Genomic DNA, 20,236 nt, shown 5'->3' with positions numbered 1-20,236 from the left:
TAAAATTAGGTGATGCCGGCAGAGAATACCATCAACGGCATTGCCATCCAAAGTTAAAATATGTTAACTTTTAGTTGTCCTCCATGATTGATATAATAACTGGGTGTTACGTAGCTCCCTCACACAAGGAGAAAACATGTGCGATCTGGAATTAGAAGCTAATAATTTTGGTGCAACAAGACTCAGATTTATATGTTCAGAGTCCTACCGAGATATTACAAGAATCTCCAAACATAACTAGAATTATTACATAAAAAATTGAGACAAAATAATTGAATTCAATATTTTTTATTCCATTCTTTGTAAACAATACTTCATAACCATAGCAACATATATACATCTTTTGTTTTGACGTCCTGCCATTCCTTCGGACTGTTTGGTTTTCCCGTGCTGTCCAAAAGGTTTTGTCCATATACTGCCTGGCTGAATCCATATGAATGCAGCATTATACTTATAGGCTATAAGATAGCTTAATGCATTAAAAAATAGGGTGCTTTTTTAAAATCTCATTTTACAAGTGATGTGTCCATTTTTGCCTGCCACTATAAATTAAGCCCATTGAGCTCATTATTTTCAAACCACAATGAATTATACTTTCTATACTCAGATCCCTAATCTGGCTAAGCATGACTGCTCTTATTCTTGCACGGTGCCCCTCGTCTTTTGAAGAGCAGGCTCAGCCTTGCCCATTACACTAAGTGAGCTTGTTGAGGACAACAATGGCCGTATGAAGGCTGGCTTTCTCTGTCACTGTTGTTGGAAACCCGCGGGACATTCCACACCTCAGTGGAGCAGACCTGCTAATGAAAGTGTTGTTTCTTTCCTCCCATCACTGGGAGTAATGGTGCATGGAGAGGTGATGAATGCAGGTCTCAGTGTACGTCTATGAGAACAGGGAAGGAATGTTTGAAGCCTATTTGGTTCATTCATGATGAGGAGGGACTGGAACAGGGAGAGTTGAGATGCAGACTGAGATCAGTAGAGGAGCCATTAAGGGAGGAAGGCGTGACTCCGTCTCCATTAAAGGTACCATGACGTTACCTCTGTTTGACAACCTTGTAACTTCAGTTGTGGTGTTTTCTTTTCACTTGGACTGACGGGCTACAGGCCTCTGGATCTGTTGGGCTTCACAAGACAAGGTCTGATGTAAACCACCAAAACCCACTTCTATAACCTGATTTTAACCTAATTATCATATATTCCTGCCGGTCTGTAATTTAGACATTTCTACCCAATACCCAATTTCAGAAAAAGTGCTCCTTAAATGTAGCTGTAACAAGCATATCATGCCAATATCAAACTTTTACATCTGATATTGCCTTGTCCTGCTGCAGTTTTAGCACTTTCAAGATTTGGGGAAAAGTTTTTTTAACAAATCATCTTGATCCCTTGGTCAAGAAATATTCTCTGCCCACAGGGAGTGGAGTCTGTTCTCAATTACAGCAAAAAAAAAAAAAATGTTGAGCTCTCTTGGCTAGTGGGTTTGAAGTCTAACATTGAATAGATCACAGTATAGTTTGTTCATGAATCAGCAGATTTGTGGGAAAATGTGTAGTAACATAAACCAAAACTCATTGGACAGGACAGACGCTGTCACAGAGTGTGAGCATCCCAAAGTTCCCACACAAGTTTGACATCTTGGACCGTACAAAGGCTGTCCTTATTTTCCAGCCCGGCATGGGCAGTGCTTTGGGCGAGCTGCCACTGATTTCCAGAGTTTGCCCACAGAGGAAAATCTCTCTCGATCCCCCCGGTAATGAGATTAGACGGCAAAATGAGAATGATGATGATGATGATGATGATGATGATGATGATGATGATGATGGGGTGGAAAACCTTCGGAATCTTACAATTCCATTTGATTCTGATTCTTGGTGTCTTCGAAATTGATTCTTGATTCAAAACCTAATTCTTGATAGAATACATAAAAAGGGGCACACTAGTTTTTACACTCTTACTCTACAGAAATTAAACTTCACTTTCATCATGCAAAGCTAATTAAATCATCTAAGTTATTAAATCAAATTGTGCTCCAACACCTGCCCTTTCTAAACATGAACTACAGGATAACTCTAGCATGCACACGCTTTATATTGTCCGGGTGCTGCACTGTGCTCTTGCGGTTGAGTTACGCTTTATTTCGTTCAGTCAACACAACTTTATTTACAATGTACAAAAATAGACTTTTGGCTTTTGTGAATTAAATCCGAATCACGGAGGGTAAGAAAGCGATGAGGGCGTGTGCACGTGTGTTGAATGAGAATGTTGTTATTTTTTACTTTCACAAATCAAGATATAAAGTGTTAATAGGTGAGCTTTGCAAGTGTCTTATCTCATTGTTGGCATGAACGCTAATGTGTGTTTTTGTGTGTGTAAGGGAGAGAGAGAGAGAGAGAACACATGCAGTCACGGTGATGGTATAAGACAGCAATACCCTCGCAGCAAAGCTGATTAAATCTCATTTGTCCCACTGGAAAGAACAAATTGATTCAGTGATCACCAGAGCAGAATGGCCTGCAGTGAGGAAACGTATACATGTGCTCACATGGGTAGACACAGCCAAAATAATGACAAGAACAGCAATACATCTTAACCTGTACGTGAATGAATTAAGCTCATTAAGGTATTTCAAGAGGGACTTTAATGCCCTGCCAGATGATTGTCTGGCTAAAAGAATATTCATTTGTTATTTAGACAAATTATGAACCATGTGGACATTTTTAAATAGCCAATGATACAATGATTCCAAGTAAATGTCATCATATGAGATATTAACAGGAAACATGCAATGTCATTTCTCAAAACCAGAAAAAGTAGATTTTTAAACAGTAAAATAGATTAAAGTGCAAATATGTTAACATCCGCTTGAATGGTCTTTTCTAGAAGATAAATACACCTGCTAAGAAGCTCACTTTTAGCAGTAAAGCTGCACATTTATTCTTACTCTTTGCGATTTGTTTCACAATTTGTTTATTTATTCTTTGTCCTCAAATAGTTTGCAATTTATAATTGTACTTCACTCTACTTCCGTGTTTGTGTGGTGTGTGTTTGTCCGCTGTGCATTTGTTCATATAATTGCCCGTATCCGTTTATTATTGTTTCGTCTGTGTGTGCATGAATGTTTGTGTGCACATGTGTAATTATGTGCATGTTTGCAAGAGTTCATATACGTGTATGAATGAGCATTTGTATATGTGTGTGTGTATACACTTCTATGGTTGAATTTCCAACATGTCCTCACAGCTTCCAGCAGTCCCTGGTTTCATGTAGCGCTGAGGTGCTTGATTTCTTCCCCACTGTTGACCAAACAGTCCCATATTACATGTCTGGCATGTCCTCAAACATTATCTGTCCATCTGTCTGGTTACACGACACCAGAGACAAAGATGCTGAGCTCTCTCACTTCCGAAACCCCTTTTTAAAAAAAAAGTGTTATAGCCAAAAATTGAAGCGCAATGTCTGTCAACAAGTGATCCTAAAGAAAAGCAACTGAATTCAAAAGCCCCAGAAGTCATCAGTGTGATTTGTTTGCTGTGTGGACTATTGATAGAGATTACTGCCAGTGAGTTTGTATTGATTACAAGATGATTTGCACCAACCTTACTTCATTTTTTATTCGTTTCCATTAAACACTTTTTTTTATCATCATGAGCAAATCCCCCCTCGTTGCTGCTGTCATATCAAGGTAGAATAATTTGAGATATTTTATTTTCCATTCCTGTGCAAGTCCACCCATTTGCAACATTTTGTTTTTCAAGTTCATTTGATTGAGAGTGGATCAGATGCAGCTGGATGGTGCCAACTGTGTGCCAAGAAAAAGAGCTTAGATCCTTGAAAGTATATACAGTAATACACTCCAGTGGAGGAGAGGCTGACTTCTGGAGACTGCTGCAGGCTTTTCCTGGTTGTGTAACGTAGGCTTCTGCAGCTCAAATGGGGATTTAATAGCTTGTCTCTCTGACTTAACACTGGGGTCATGAAAACCTGTGCAGGCTGAGGAGCCTCGTAAGCGCGATCATTGCTCTTCAGCCATGCTAATGTTAGATACTTGAAAATAAACCAGTGGCTGTTACTTGACACTTATTGACATGATTTATCTGCACTTTTGAAACAACACAAAAAAACCGGCATATTGCGGCCTTTACAGCCAACTGGCAGTACATGATATACCATGATAATTGGCCAAATGGGTCCAAGGTAACGCTGAAGTTGAACACAGTTCATTACAAATAATTAATCAATGACTTGCTCTACTCCAAAGATTAATTTAAAATAACATAAATGAAATAAGAAAAAGATAACTTTGAATGTAATTATCGATGAAATAACAGATATCTCTGCGACTGCTTTGTTTTAGCAGGCAGTTTCCCATTCACTGTTCCAACATCTGATTGTGAAACCTCTCAGAGGGCAAACAGCCCGCGGAGAAACAATGAAACACATTTGTGATTCTGCTATCTCGCAGTGTGCCTCCACCGTAATTTAAGTAAGAAAAGCTCAGCATCTACAAATGTACTTAACACTCACTAACAGCGCCTTTCCCATATTTAAAGCTAATGTAAATTATACGTAAGAGCAATTACAGTCATTACGATGCTAATTTAAATTTGTTTGGTGCCATCATTCCTTCTGTTGTTGTGTAAGTTAAGATTTTTGCAGGCCTGAATGTGGCCAGGAGCCGAGGGTCCTTGTTGACCAATCAGCACTGAATTAGCATGTGACTGATAAAAAAATAAGGAATTTCATACGTGCTCTCTTTGGGGGCAAAATAAGGATATTAATTCATGTGTATTACTATATATAACTTACATTTTCTGAAATATAGTAAGCTATATTATTAAAATACGGTAGTTTCCCTGTAGTGTCCCTGTTACATGTTACTTAATCCTTAATTCAAAGCAATCATAAAACACTTAGTTGATAATTACTTTCCCCCATAAATTATACAGAATCCATCATTTGTTTTGCAGGCTGTAACATTATTGCATCACTTTCTTTTCTTTTTCACTTGTTAATTTAATTTGACTTGACTAGTAGCTGTTGGTAGTTCCTTTCACACATGCAGCATTAGCTATTGACACTTATTTACTTTTGCCATCAAGGAGACACTAACTAATATTCAGTTGTAGTAATTTCTCTTACTCGTAGAAGCATTACAACATTTCCTTACTGCCACATTTTGTGAAAGTTTTAAGGGTACCCACATCTTCAACTTCAAACTTCTCTTTTCCTATAACCATGGACATGGTCTGTAATGTTTGTGCTTCGGGATTGGTTACATTGCATTTAAACAATGTTAAAGTGTTGCCTATGTGGTTACATGCTAACAGGAAAAGGTGGTTGTGGACTTGATAGCTATCAGATAAGATGGGAATAATGATCTTCCTTACATGCGGATACACATCATCAGTGAAAAGCTTAATGCTGCTGTTCGCAGTCTAATGTTAAATGAATCTGACGACTGTGATGTTATCATCTCAGCTGAAGTACAGTGACCTCTGAGCAGCCTTGCAGTAGGCCACCTAAACTAACTTAAGTATAGACAACTTTTAATTCCATAAATTGAAAATGACACACCTGAAACTGGATTAACTTGTTATATTCTAAATGTTGTCAAACTTAAGTAAAAATGATCTTTGTTGTTTCTACCTAAACAATTAAATGCAAATAATTGAAAGACAAAGATGCTTTTTAAGATGGGGGTTTAGTTTTCAAATGAGCATTAACCTCTCACAGTTTGACATAAATTCTTATAAATTGCCACTGGTATACTTTTGCTTTCTCTGCGCTGGCCAGGTTTGTGGCTGCTCTGCATTAAATCAAGCCAGTAGAAATGAGCCAAACCTGGCTGGACTTCAGCCGACCAATACGAGGCCAAAGCTGTCCACAAGGTCCAACACAGAGGATTAATAGTTTCTGCTTCCATGCAGAGTGTCACCTGGAACTTGTGGAAAGGTTTTGTGCAGCAGCAACTTTGTGATTTGGGATTAAACTAATGTGTTATTTGTAACTGAAAATAAGAGAAAGGATTCATTTTCTATTTGCTGTGAGGTAACCTCACATTTGCATATAAATGTTAAAACCTGAGACTCTTAGAATTAATAATTTGCATCTACTAACTAAAGCTAAAACCAAGTAGTAATGTAATATTGAGTAATCAAGTGTTAAGAGATAAATAGGGTGATTTTACATGAATATACAGATGCTGATAAAACATATTTAAGCCTATAAAAAGTTGAACTACAGTCAGAGGGACCACATAGTTTCTGAGCTAACCTGACTATAAATCCACTTGTGTCTTTCTGGCTCCAGTCCACATTCTTGGTGGCTTTAGTGGAATTTCACAGGTGAACACGACACAGGAGGGTTTGTGAGACTTTGCTGTTCTCCACAGATGTCTTGACCAGACATAGACCCAGACTAGCAAATATCTGGATGCTGTCACATATCTTCACACAAACCGGGAGTAAAATGAAGGAGTTTCTTTCACTTAGGGGAATTTTTCCGCCAAAAAATGCAAAGTTGCTCTCTGACATTCATGTGATTGTCAAGGTAGTGTTCATTTTCTTAAAAACGACAGGTTGCTTAAATCATCAGTAGTGCTTGTAAGGTATTTCACTGGATAGCAGTTTCTACACATTGGCTATACAGTCAAATGTAATGTACTGGTGTGGCAGATTGGGAATCATTTTGAGACAGTGTGTTAGGCATCGCCACAAACAGGGGATCCACACGAGGAGCTGACATTATTCAGCACAAATGTTCTGCCTTTGACCAACCAGTGCTGGCCTTTAAGGTGACGGAGAGCTGAATAGTCCAAAATATAAGAAAAGTAAAAACTGTTCCACAACAGCTAACAAGCTAACGAGTTTGCTAACTCACTGTTAGCATGTTCGTTAGCTTGGAGAGCTGTATTTTCCCTCCCGATGACTTTTAATTGAATGAAATGGTGTGCAATGGTGAACAAAATGCCACAGGGAAGAACAGTGGAGAGAAAATAGAAAGAACCTCTGTGATTGACTAGTCTACAAACTGTTTCCCTCCAGCATGTACAAAACTGGTAAGAACAGTGTTGCTATGTCTAACAGCCTGTAGTTGTAGCTTCAAGATAAGATCTTTTCGGTGGAACATGTTTCATTTTGATTAATAGCTGTTGCTTCTTGGATGACTGACAGATATTGCTCTGAACACAACTGCTGATGTGATGGTCCGCTGCTCCGACTTGTTTTGCATCCGTAAAGGAGAGAAAGGGAGACATGTTGTATCAACCTCCGGTGTGTGGTAGGGTTTTTTTTTTTTTTATCTGTGAAAAAGAATCTGTGAAGCAAGTAGCAGATAATGTTTCTCACTTCTAATGGAGACACTTCTATTTCTCTTTGTATGTTGTTTTTAAATTAATTCATATATAAATAGTGGTCAAAAACAAACTAATACCATTGTTGCTGGTATCAAGGACAGTGTTGCTACCTGATATACAGAAGTGTATGCAAGCTATTATATGCACATATGCTTTTTAGCGCAAGCGTCAGACCAACACATGCATAAACAAATGTATCAGATTCCTCCCACCGCCCAGAGTGAGTTCCACGCTGTGGATGAAGGTTTTCAGGGTTGTTTCTACCCAAAGACTGTTTGTGTTTTGGGGGTTTGGTAGCTGAGATCATAAAACCTATGAGAGCTTAACAGCAACACCACTGTTTGGCCTCCCAGCTCATTTCACCACTCTGTTTCACTCTCTCTGATGGTCTGTCTTCTCTATTTTTCGGTCCCTTTACAAAGGTTTTTACAACGTTGGTGTTATTTTCATAGCTTTGGACACCGTCCTGCAGCATGGTTCGAGGGACACCACTGTCGGTCTGCTGGTTGCTTCATCGCTTTCGTCCAGACATCTCAACTTTTTGATAGATTGGCATGACATTTGGTACAGACATTCATAGTCCCCAGAGGATGAAAACCAATGACTTAGGTTCGGGGTGCCCAATCTTTTTTTCCCCTCTAGGTCTAAAACTGAAACTTAATGGTGGGCCATGGGCAATAAGCAAACAAGTATTGTATTGTATTGTTTTGTATTGTTTTGTTTTGTATTGTTAAGATTCAAAATGGTACCAATATCCCAAGTTCCCATGAATGAAATATCTTTTTTCTGTGTGCCACTGTCTCAGACTTCAGCCTCTTCATTCTTTTCCTTCCTTAGTGTCACTCTGCTGGCCGTGCATATTATGAAAAACAATAAATGATTAGAGATCATACATATTTTAAATCAATTTATATTATATATATTTATATTTATATCTCGTTTTTTAATTCTAAAGAATTCTGCTAGAAACATCGGGCGAGCAAAATCGAACATTATGGGGCCACTTCAGGCAGCCCTGCCTACAGCCTAACGTACATCCACATCCTCACAGAGCTGGTAGCATGACTTTAGACTCTTAATGTTAATGTTTAACAGATACAAGATCACACTTTACTTCACTCAGTTTTACAATGGATTGCATGGGATGATAAGATGATAAGTCTAGTGTCACTTATGACATACTTAAATGTAGATTTTCCCATAAATACATTTATATTTACAGCCATGAAATTCCATCACATCAGGTGTAATGCTAATCAACAGGAATTTTCAGCTTATAAAGAACTCAGGACAGTCAGAACTTTTCAATGCAACTTTAGACAACTAACAAAGTTGAAAGAAGCAGAATCATCTGCTGACCTCAACTGCAGCTGCACGACCGCATAAAAGCAGCACGGTCCTTAAAACTCCATAAAACAAAACAGAGACTATGCAACTTTAATCTAGTGCGTAAACAATAAACTTAATTATAAAGTATTTTGTAAAAAAAAAAAAGCAAGACAAAAAAAAGAGCAAAGCATTCTCTTGTTCGAGTTTCTCAATTGATGGGGGGTTTGCTGCTTTTGTATCATTGTGAATGAAATATCTTTGGGTTTTGGGGGCCTGTTGGTTGGACACGCAATTCAAGTCACCACAGGCTGTAGGGAGTTGTAATGTGCAATTTTCTCCATTTTCACATTTAACAGACTAAAGGATGTCAGTGTTACTAAGCATTGCCACTATATAGACTCTACAGATATGAAGCTCGGTTTACTTCCAAGAATAGCCTACTTTGCAGCTGAATCCCCAAATCGTGATCTAAAATCAGACGCCAACCACGCTCTGTCCCTGTATCTCTCAGTGTGTCTTTCTCTTCCTACAGCACTTGTTCCCCTGATCTAAAATTAGTGTGTCTAGTACCATTTGTGTAGCTTTGAAAGTTGTTATTTTGGTCGTAACCTCACATGACAGGAGCTTGTTTATGAGCGGACCGTCCTCAGTGAATGCAAATGGACACTTTTCTGAAAACTGAACTCCCAACACATTTAGGATGTTTGGATGCTCTTCATATTTTGTTTTCTGTTTATAAGTCTGTGGTTGTGAGGCTGTGGGTCGTGGCAGACGTCTGCACAACAACAACCATCTCGCTCTTCCCTCGATCTCGCTCGCTCTCTGTTTTCATCTTTCCACCTATGACAATTTTTTCTCTTTTGCCTACTGGCATTTTCTCTCTTTCCTCCGCCTGTCTGTCTATAAATATGTTCTCCTTCTGTTTATCCCTCTCGATGCTTTTGTCTCCTTTATTGATCAGTCTTTCACCACAATAAACATATGCATTTTTAGATGGTTTGGATGCTAGGTCCTATTTTCCATGACACAGACTCATTTTGTATGTGTGAGGTTCAGGATTTGTACTATTGTGCTTTGAGTCCGTGTTTTTGTTTAGGACAAGGGAATTGATGCAAGCTGACGGAAAGTGTTTACATGCATGTTAATGTGAATGTGCATGGCTGTGTGCTGGTGTGTGTGCGTGGCGTGTTTGGTTTGGTTTGCCAGCGTTTCTTTGGTTCTGAGTCCGGGCCAGTGGTTAAAGGGAATTGCAGATACTCGTAAATAGCGCTGTGTGGGTTTTTGATTCCGGCTGTCTCTCTCTATCTGACTTCTGAAGAGTTGAGACTGCTGTCTGCTGTTTTTGTTGTCCAGTTGCTGAGAACATGCTGTCTTAACAACATTTTACCCATGATCCTGTGCAGTAGGAGATTCGGGCTGCGGTCAAATACTCCCGTGTCTTTTCCTAACCACTTTTCCTTAACCTCGATGGAAAACATCATGAGGTCAACGAAAGATGTGGAGGAGAATTCATAAGGACTTTATGCTGCTGAGAGAATCCCACTGCACTTACACAACTGTAGATGTTTTTTTGTTTTGTTTAGCAACTTTATTTACAACACTAGTAGACTACAGTGTCAATCTTAATGCCGTACAATTCAAGTAAAGATTCCTTTATTTAAAAGTTTGACAAAAAAACTAAAACGTACTCTGTCATATTCAACAGGTGAAATAAGCTTTTATGTGTCAAAAGATACTTAATTGAGATATCAAATAATAATTAAATAATAATACTTTATTCTTGAAATCTCAGATTATTTTTCTAACAGTGCCCTTAATATTATTTTATGGAAAATAATAAAATAATAAAATGAAAAATGCAATGCTTTAAGTTACTCTTACCTCACTGCCTTAGCCCACGCTGCTGGTTGCTTAATGATCACATCAGAAAGATTCTAAATAATATACTCAGCTTCTGCACTGTACATTCACACGCATGATAGAATAAATAAAGTATGAATGAACTATTTCTTGCGATTGAGTTTGAGGTTGAAGCAGTGTTATTCATGTGACCATAGTAATAGAGCATTCAGTGTAGGAAGTCCATTAGGGACCTTTAGAGCCTTGAAGAGGTCAAACTGTCTGACCTCAGCAGATGTGTGTATTTGTACTTTTTCCTGAAATATGAAGCATGCCAAAAGTATTCCCAAAAGTAATATTGTCTGAGATTGACAGCTGAGGTATGAAAGGGAGCCTCAAACTATATATTTTGTGTGTGATACAAAAAAAAAAACTGACGCGTTAACAACATACAGTAAGATGATATTGGTATATATATTGTTGTGCTGCTCTAAAGACACATGCACTCAACATAACTAATAGTGATACTGAAGAACAGTTTCCAGGTTATGATCAATCTTTGTTGCAATGTGGCTACTTTTTCCTGCATGAATGCTTTTAATACCATTTACCCCTCTTTCCCTGTTTGAGTGATAACACACACAAACACACATTGTGAGAACTCGGATGGCCACTGTGTATCCACACTAAGTGCTCGCAGCTGCATTGGCTTGAGTCTGGGCATGAAGCAGTGTTGTTCTTGACTCGTGCCGTCCTGAAGATTAACAGCGCTCCTTCAGTCGACAGACAAGTCATAGAGATTGATGGCTGTTTTCCTTGTGGCTCGCTGTGTTTTCAAGACCCTCGTGCTGTTTCTTAGTGTACTGATGGGCTGAGTGGCTGGCCGTGTGTGTGTGTGTGTGTGTGTGTGTGTGTGTGTGTGTGTGTGTGTGTGTGTGTGTGTGTATGTGTGTGTGAATCTGACAGTACATACATATTGAAACTGCTAATTTATTGATTGGTTGATTGATTTTTATTTTGGGTATGAAAATAACAGACATAAAAAACATCCTTGGATGTTTAGTCAAACCAAGAGGTTAGCACATGAACGTGTAATGCAACACTTATTTACAATCACGTAAAACAGCACATCTGCACATTCAAGAAGCTGGAACCACCATGTAAGTTGGCATATTTGCTTAGCTATTGATTATCAGAGTTGTTAATTAATTTACTGTCAGTTGACTAACCACTGACTATGAGTGACCCTTCATTTTTTGTCATTTTCAATTGTCATTCAATGTTTTACCATGATAGATGTGTACGCATGTAGTGTTGGCATGTGTGTGTCTTAAGGTGTGATGGTTGCGACTCATGTACAGCTTGTTCACGGTGTAGTGCAGCAGGATAGAGTTGGGGGGTTTGAGAAGTTGACATTTCAATCAGCACAATCCCCACTACACCCACTCACACGCACACACACACACACACACACACACACACACACACACACACACACACACACACACACACACACACACACACACACAGACCTCCAGCCATTGCGTTTGAGGCTGACTCCCTATGACAGCCTAAATATTTGGCTGCGTCCGGGCACCAAGGTAAATGCACCCCACAAGAATGTTTTTATAAGGAGAGAGAGAGAGAGAGAGAGAGAGAGAGAGAGAGAGAGAGAGAGAGAGAGAGAGAGAGAGAGAGAGAGAGAGAGAATTGTACATTTACATGCAATATACACTGTAATAGTTGTTTAGGCTGATGTATAAACAGATGACAAATGAGAATATCATAAAATACAGTTGTAATATATATAATATCCCTTCATGTTGTTGATAAATATTGTACATTAATAAACATTAACATTTTCTCCATAGATGCTTACAACCATATTATTTAACATCATGAATACAATAAATAATACCTGTTTATTAAATGTTATATAGTACTTAATAATGTGTTACCTCATTGGTTGACTGACAGAAAATGAAACTTCTGATAATCAATTAATCTTTTCCATTACCTTTACTGTCTTCAAAGGGAATTGTGCCTTGCAGACATGTTGGAATATGGCATGCACACAGACTTGAACATTGGATACTTAAAATAATAAAAAACATTATCTGACAAGTTGATGGAATGAGGTTCACAATCATCTCCTACACTGTTCGACCTGTCAGTAAATAATGACAATGTGCAATGAGACCTTGTTACTTTTTTATTATTGCTAATTGATTATCTCTGGACTGTTGATCAGCTGAAACAAGTAATGTGAAGACGTTATCGTCTGCTCTGGGATATGTTGACGCCGTTTTCTGACATTCAATAGATTAAAAGATTAATTGTATTATCTGAATTGAATTGATTGAGTTATCAATTGTGAAAAAGCATCGTCCATTTAAGCATAAACTCTGCTCCTGTTCAGTGCACACAGACCTCAGCTGTCTGGCTCGGTGAGAGAGCCGTTCATGTCAACATTCATTGATTGAACTGTTCAAGATCAAAAGGAACAGGATATATCAATTATACCGGAGGAGGGATTTTCCTTTCAAAAAGAGGGGGGGGAAACAATTTTCGGTCATCATTATTGTCAAAGGCCTGGGGATTGGCTTGGCGATGAAATCATCATCTTACTTTTTGTTTTTTTCGCTCCATCCTCTCTCCTGTGTAGGAAATCTAGGTCCCATATTTCCTTTCTTTTGTCTCATATTTGAAAATTAATTAAGCTATCTTCAAAGGTCTGCTTTGAGCTTTGCAGAGGCTGCGGTAATCCACGATGATGAAGCGTTCACACACACACACACACACACACACACACACACACACACACACACACACACACACACACACACACACACACACAGATGAATACGTACACAGATGCATACATGTCCATACAAACACACAGAGAACAGCCCTAATCTTGTACAGGTGTATACACATTTACATGCAAGAAAACACACAAAAGCAGCGAGGAGGTCGTGAGTGACCCGAGGAATGCAGGGGTCAAATCTTTAAAGACCTGGCTGATAGAGGGGATGTATAGGATCAAAGGAGAGAGAAAGAGAGGGAGAGATGGATGGAAGGAGGCATAGGAGGAGAGGGAGCGAGGGAATGTACAGGATCAAAGGGGAGAGGAAGGGAGTGAAATGATGGGAGGATGAATGGAGGAGTGGGAGCGAAGGTGTAGGCAAGGGGGGAGAAAAGTAACAGAAAATGTGCTCAGGGGGGAGATGGAAGGAGAGAAAAAGGGGAGATAGGGGAGAAAAAAAGATTTAGACGAGGAAGGATAGAGGGACAAAGTGTAAAAACAATAGAGATAACTCAAACTGACAGGTGTGTGTGTGTGTGTGTGTGTGTTTAAATGGTGGCTTTTTAGCCAGAAAGTGAAAGCTCACTTGTGCGGTGGTGAAAGATTTATGTGTGTGTGTGTGTGTGTGTGTGTGTGTGTGTGTGTGTTTGAATGGGGAATGGGGAATGTCAGTGAATACCTGCTGAACAAAGCTGGGACCATTTGTTGCAGCTGTAGGACACATTATCTGCTCTTGACAGCCATTTTTTATTTTTATAAATGTGGGTACATTTGAAAATATCCGCCCCACATTTTTGGCCCCTTGTCATCAAAAAGATCAGCTTAGATTCACGGGAGTTAGAATGGTCAAAATGTATAAAAAGGTCAATAGAAACTTCTTACAAGTGCATCATAATCCACTTATTAATGCATGTTGAAACCAGGAACTGCTATCATTCTTAGCAGGTGTAGTGTTAAAATGGTGTTAATTGTGTAGTTTGTGTGTAGTTATCTGACAAATTGAAGTTCACCGTTCTTCCCAAAACAGTAGCAGCAATACCTAATTTTGTTGTTTGGCAGTTGCCATAAGAACGAGGAGAAAGAAGAAGAGATGGGTGGTATTGAATCTCAATACTTATGTGGTGGTGACCGAAATGTGTGTGAAGCATTTCATTTAGTCAAAACTCTTCGTGTTTAGACAACTTTATCCATTTGAAGGTTACGGTTGCAAATTTGAAGAAACTAGAAAACCTGTTAACATGTAAAATGTTAACCTCTAAACTCATGATTTATTTGGTCCTATGCGATTTGTTATAATCAGCCCTGAAATCTGCTGCTAAAACAGTCCCGTAACCCCACCTTGCCTGGAAGATGAAATAAGGAAAATATACTTCCTGCCGTTCAAAGAAAAATAACTAGGTGTTGGTGTGTAAATGTGAGACTACCTATACTTCAGAGTCTCTGTAAAACTGGCAGTGCTGCTGTACTCCTGATAGGTCGCTCATAAGTAACTATCTCAGTCTATTTCTGTATAGTCTCCTCTGAACTGAGAGTCAAGTTCTGTCATTGTCTCTCTCTTTATTTCTGTCTTTCCCTCTCTGTTATTGGTTCAGCTTTTATGTTTCTTTCCTTTGCTGATTCTTGGTAGAAATTGCTGTTCTCCCTCATCTCTCTTACCTCTTTATTTGTGTGTCTGTTGTATTACTCTGATAACATCAGGGAGTCAGGAGGAAATGGGATCTGTTGGAAGTCTTCATTTATACTTGGAAGATGGCCAAGGCTCATTGAGTTGGCTGTGTGTGTGTGTGTGTGTGTGTGTGTGTGTGTGTGTGTGTGTGTGTGTGTGTGCGCGTGTGTGCGTGCGTGCGTGCGTGCGTGCGTGCGTGCGTGCATAGTTTGTCAACACAGTGAGGATAGGCCACTTTTGAAACTTACTTATTTCAACCCAGAGACTTGAAATAATCATTGAAAACACACTCACCAGGAAAGAGACAGTTGCCTGCAGGCACACACATGCTCCTCTTTTTCATCTCTTTTAAAAATGAAAATTGGAAATGAAGTTACTGAAACTTTCCCTCTCAACTCCAGTGCCAGCACTCACATTTCTCATTTACAATCAGAATAACATCAATTAGCCAGAGGCTTTTACCATACAAGGAGTTCATCTAGGTGTTTACAAGCTGCTCATATTGCACCAGATTCATTCGGTGACAAGACCTCACATACAGTTTACGTACACTATGCATTTATATACAGACACAATGTGTTGCTGACACATTGAGATTAAAGACCTCGAGTTATCTTTGCTTGTTATGTCTATGCTGAATGAGACGGCAGTGTTGAAGTTTAAATGTATTGGAGATGAAACTGAAGACAGCAGTCTGATGTTACACTACATGACATTTAGCTGCCACTTTTGTCCAAAGCGACTTACAATAAGTGCAAACAATCGTGAGGATACAACTCTGAACAGCGGGAATCTTGCTACATTAGCTTCAAATAGGTGAAGGCATTGTAAGTGCAGTACAATAGTTTCAATAAGCCAAACTAATTCATGTGCCGCATACAGAAATATTTTTTTAAAAGACAGAATGTTGAACTGCTGATGCTGCGTGTGAACGCTGCAGGCTGTTGTGCCGTCATCCTGTCCTGCAGTTAAAAGTGGCCTTTCCACTCAGTAGGAGTGTCAATTTGAAAGAAAACGAGACTATATGAACAGATTTGTTGTCGTTACAATGACATTGTTCAGATGATATCAGCTTGATAATGGCCCAATTAAGGGAACATTTGAGACCTCAGTGGAATAAGAAAATGATTTAAAATTGTCCATTGCCTTTATAGATTACACATTTTGAATTGGAATAGATCATTACAGATTGAGTATTTTCTTTTTTTCAATGTTCAAATGATCTGAATTACAAATAAAAAGTGACAGCCCCATTACACTATGTGCTTGTGTTCAGTGCAGTGCTCATTTAAAAAAATTAAAACTATGACTAAATGTGTTCTTCAACTTCCGTATTTGTCATGACTTAGACGAGACGATGACTAGACGGCACTATATCAACTTGATGAAAAAAGAGACTAAAATGTAGTTTAAAGAAAAAAAACTTTTACCACAATCAAAGTATTTATTAAGTAAGACAAAGTATTGCAGGCAGTTCTTTTTTCTTTTAATGCAACAGTTTTGTTTCCTGTGATGTGCGCGCCATATCAGGACTACAGCATACAATGAGCACAGTCAGAGTGACTCGGAGCAACTTATTTACTTAAGTTAAAGTCTATTAAGTAGTTCATTTTTAACAATGGCGACAGGGCATAGGAGAAAGAAACAAGATGATATATTTTGGCTGGACTAGATTGACTGAAATGTTCAATATATTCAATATATGACCTAAAAAGACTCAAAGTCAACACTTTTCATTGACTAAAACTAAATTAAAATAAAGTCCATGAAGAATTTATTCAACTAAAACTTGGGTTGACTTAATATGATCAATACCAACAAGACATTTGACAAAGGATCAAGACTAAATAGAAAAATAGCTGACAAAATAGACACTATTTCAGTGTGTGTATTCTGCCTTTGTGCAACTGTGTGTAACACGTTGACGTGTCTCCCATCTAATGATTCCTCTGCTGGCAAATTGATATTTGGCTCGAGTGCGTGCGGTTGATAAGTAGATATTACAGTTCTCAACAGACTAATGATTTTTGGAAAGTGAATCCACCATTTCACAAATACAATTAATGTAACCTCTCCTCAGAGCTACTCTGCTAAGCATGCTTGCTACTTTTCTTGCAAATCCTAAACTAAGCCAACACACTTCAGAATGCGAGCAGCGAGAGTTTTTTCAGCCGAGCCGCCGAACACTTCAAATCTCCACATGTGGGAATCCGACTGTGATGATGTTTGCTCTGGATGCACACACCCACCCCACTCCATCTCAACAAGGGGGGACATTTCCATAACAAAGGACAATTATTGACTTTCATTGGCTCCGCTTGCTTTGATATCAGCAAGGGGTGTGTCTGTGTGTCTGTGTGTGCGTGCTGGAGGGGGCGGTTTAGGGGGCAGCGGTGGAGGAGAAGAAGAAGAAACAGGGGCACCTGATGAAAGGGGCCGAGTGGGAAAATGCACCCGCTGACCCACAGTGCACTAACAGAAGAGGAGGATCACAGCGTAAAGAAAGAAATAATTCATTAAGGTTTTCTTTCTTTCACTCCTCCTCCTCGCCCTTGTTTTTTGTAACCTTCCTCACTTTCTCGCTTGTGTTTTCCTCCTTTCTATCTCTTTCCATCCCGTAACCTTCCCCCCTTTTTTCTTTCTTGCTTTATTTCTTTTTATCTGTCTATGACTGATCCTGCCCCTCTCTCTCCCCCCTCCTCCTCCTCCCTTCACAGCCATAATTTAAGGGGCTGAAAGGCACGGCGAGCAGAGAAAGAGGAGAAGAGAGAGCTGAGAAAAAAAGGGGAGACCCTGCAGATGAGGGCCTTCCTTCACGGACGTGGCACAGATGTGAGGGTGTTTTTGTGAAATGAGTCGGGGAGGGGCGGCGATAGGCTAATTTGCGTGGAATAAAGACGGAGCCCTTTTCATATGCAGAGCGCTACTTTGATGCGCGGCCGATGAAAGCTGGAAGGAGCGCAGGGGAGCGCAGAAGAGAGGGTGACGGAGGGGTTCTTTGTCCCCTGACAAGAAGGCATCTGCTCCAGGCTGCCCTCCTCTCCTCCTCTCCTCTGCTACACCGAAGCTCCCACAATGGGCAAGTCGAGAGAGAAAAGTGTCATCAGAGCACCTTAGAAAGCAGAACATGGAAAAAAAACACAGCCGCTTGGGTTGGCGTACGGGTATGCATATCAATACAGAATTCATTTGACAAAGATCTGAGAGTACACGCACACACACACACACACACACACACACAAACACAAACACAAACACACACACACAGATGAATACGTACACAGATGGACACTGAATTGTATAAACATGCAGACATACTGTAGAGACATTTACATAGTTCCACAGCTGACAAAACACATCTTCACTTTGACTGATTGCTCCCATTGAGAAACAAATAAGCCATACAAACTTTCCTCTTTTATGGGACTCGAGATCAATGGCTTGCGCGTGCGTGTGTGCATGTGCATGTGTGTGTGTGTGTGTGTGTGTGTGTGTGTGTGTGTGTATGGTGAAGAGATCAGAGGGAGAGCATGTGATGAGGTGAGTGACGGTGGTTTCTGTGTGTGTCCGTCTCAGCCTTCTTTATGTGTAGACCTTCAGTGAGTGTGTTTGTGTGCATGTATGCATATGTGTGTCCTCGCGGTACTGATCATAGGAGGCAGGCTCACCAGGGCTCTCTCACCAAACACTGGCTGATTTCACGCTTACACAATAGCTGAATCTCTCTACAGCAGAGTGCAGAGGGGTTTTGGCAGGAAAACTCAAACTGTCTCCGCTATAATAGTTAGTTCAGTAGATGTATGTGTTGTATGCTAGCAGCGTGACTGTAGGGATGGGAATGTCAGTTTCTTGGTCGGCCCACCACTTTGCTCCACACTGAAATATCTCAATAACAATCGGACGGAGCGAGATGATATTTTGTGCACACATTCCTGGTCCCCAGATGACTAACCCTAAAATCAAGACTTTGTCAATTGTACGGCGTAGTTTTGCGGGCTGCTAATCTGGGTTGAGTGGATAGAAAAAATGTGGTTGCTATTGACGCTTGGCTGCAGGTTTGTGCCTTTGTGCAGCATATGCTAGTGAATATTCTCTCTGACCAATCAGGGGTCTGCAATGTTTTGCCTCCAGCTTCTCAGCCTCTTGCTTGGAACGTCGACCGAGGTGGTACTAAACAAAGTCCCAGGTACTATCCACAACCTTTGCTAATGGAAAACAAAAGAGAGTAGAGTTGAGTAGAGCCGTGTGGTACCATGCAGTGGAAATGTGGCATATGATGTGCATCTGGCTCAAAGTATCACTGTGCTTACAAACTGAGCTACTCACATATATTGTCACAGCTTCCATCTATAATCCCCCTTCAGAGCTGGACGCATCAGCAAAATAACTTTCTTGAGTGGTTAAGGAAGTTCCTTAACATGAACATATTCATATTTTATACTTCTTAGAGGTGAAACAGGTATGAGCAAAGTTGTGCATTATTAAACCTGTATATTAATTTATTTCCTCATCATTCTGCCTAATACATTTGTCAAGTTCTTCTACGTTTACTTGCTCAATCAGCACTGTGACGTTTGCAAGGCCAGAGAGCCTTTGGGTCTTCAATCAGATCTTTTATCATCAATAAATTGATAAATAACTTGTTGTTTGTATGTTGTTGTATTCTAGGTGATCTTTGCCCTGAACCAGACGTTATTACAGCAGGAGTCTTTAAGGGCAGGAAGCCTACAGGTCCCGTACACCACCGAAGATCTCATCAGACACTACAACTGTGGAGATCTCAACTCCATCATCTTCAATCATGACACCTCACAGGTCGGTCTTATCTTATCTTATCTAATGGAGCAGTGGATTTTAACTACTTTTCCCTCTAATTAATAAGCTAAGAGTCATTTTGACCCCCTGACCCTTCCGAGTGTCCCAGTGACACGACCCTTGACCCTTTACCTTCACCCCTAACCCTCTGACCGACCTTTCATCCCCCACACCTCCTCCTACACCCTCTCTTCTACCAACTTCTCTATACCACCGCCAATTTAGTTCTTGTGTTCTTCCTTCCATCATCCTTGCCGTGTCTTTCTCTCTATTATTTGCTATTCTCCCTCCTAAACAATCCCAGTGCACCTTGGTCAGTCCAAATACACATTTTTGAGTAATGTGGTTTTTTTAGAATTTCTTTTTCTTTGTGAAAGTTTGAATGAAAGACAAAACAAAGGAAATATTTTCTCCCTCTTCTCCT

At 39.8% G+C, this 20,236-nt stretch overlaps 1 protein-coding gene across 1 annotated transcript in view; it reads left to right on the top strand.

Moving 5' to 3' along the window:
* Window positions 1-20,236, top strand: part of trabd2a (TraB domain containing 2A) — a 59,890-nt gene that overhangs the window by 7,987 nt on the left and 31,667 nt on the right. The window contains exon 3 of the mRNA XM_029444805.1: window positions 19,666-19,812. Within this exon, the coding sequence (XP_029300665.1) occupies window positions 19,666-19,812 (147 nt within the window). The remainder of the gene's footprint in view (window positions 1-19,665; window positions 19,813-20,236) is intronic.

The sequence above is a fragment of the Cottoperca gobio genome, chromosome 12 (genome assembly GCF_900634415.1).
Source record: "Cottoperca gobio chromosome 12, fCotGob3.1, whole genome shotgun sequence".
NCBI lineage: Eukaryota > Metazoa > Chordata > Actinopteri > Perciformes > Bovichtidae > Cottoperca > Cottoperca gobio.
The sequence above is the reverse complement of the archived record's forward strand: the minus strand, read 5'-3'. Positions and strand labels throughout refer to the sequence as shown.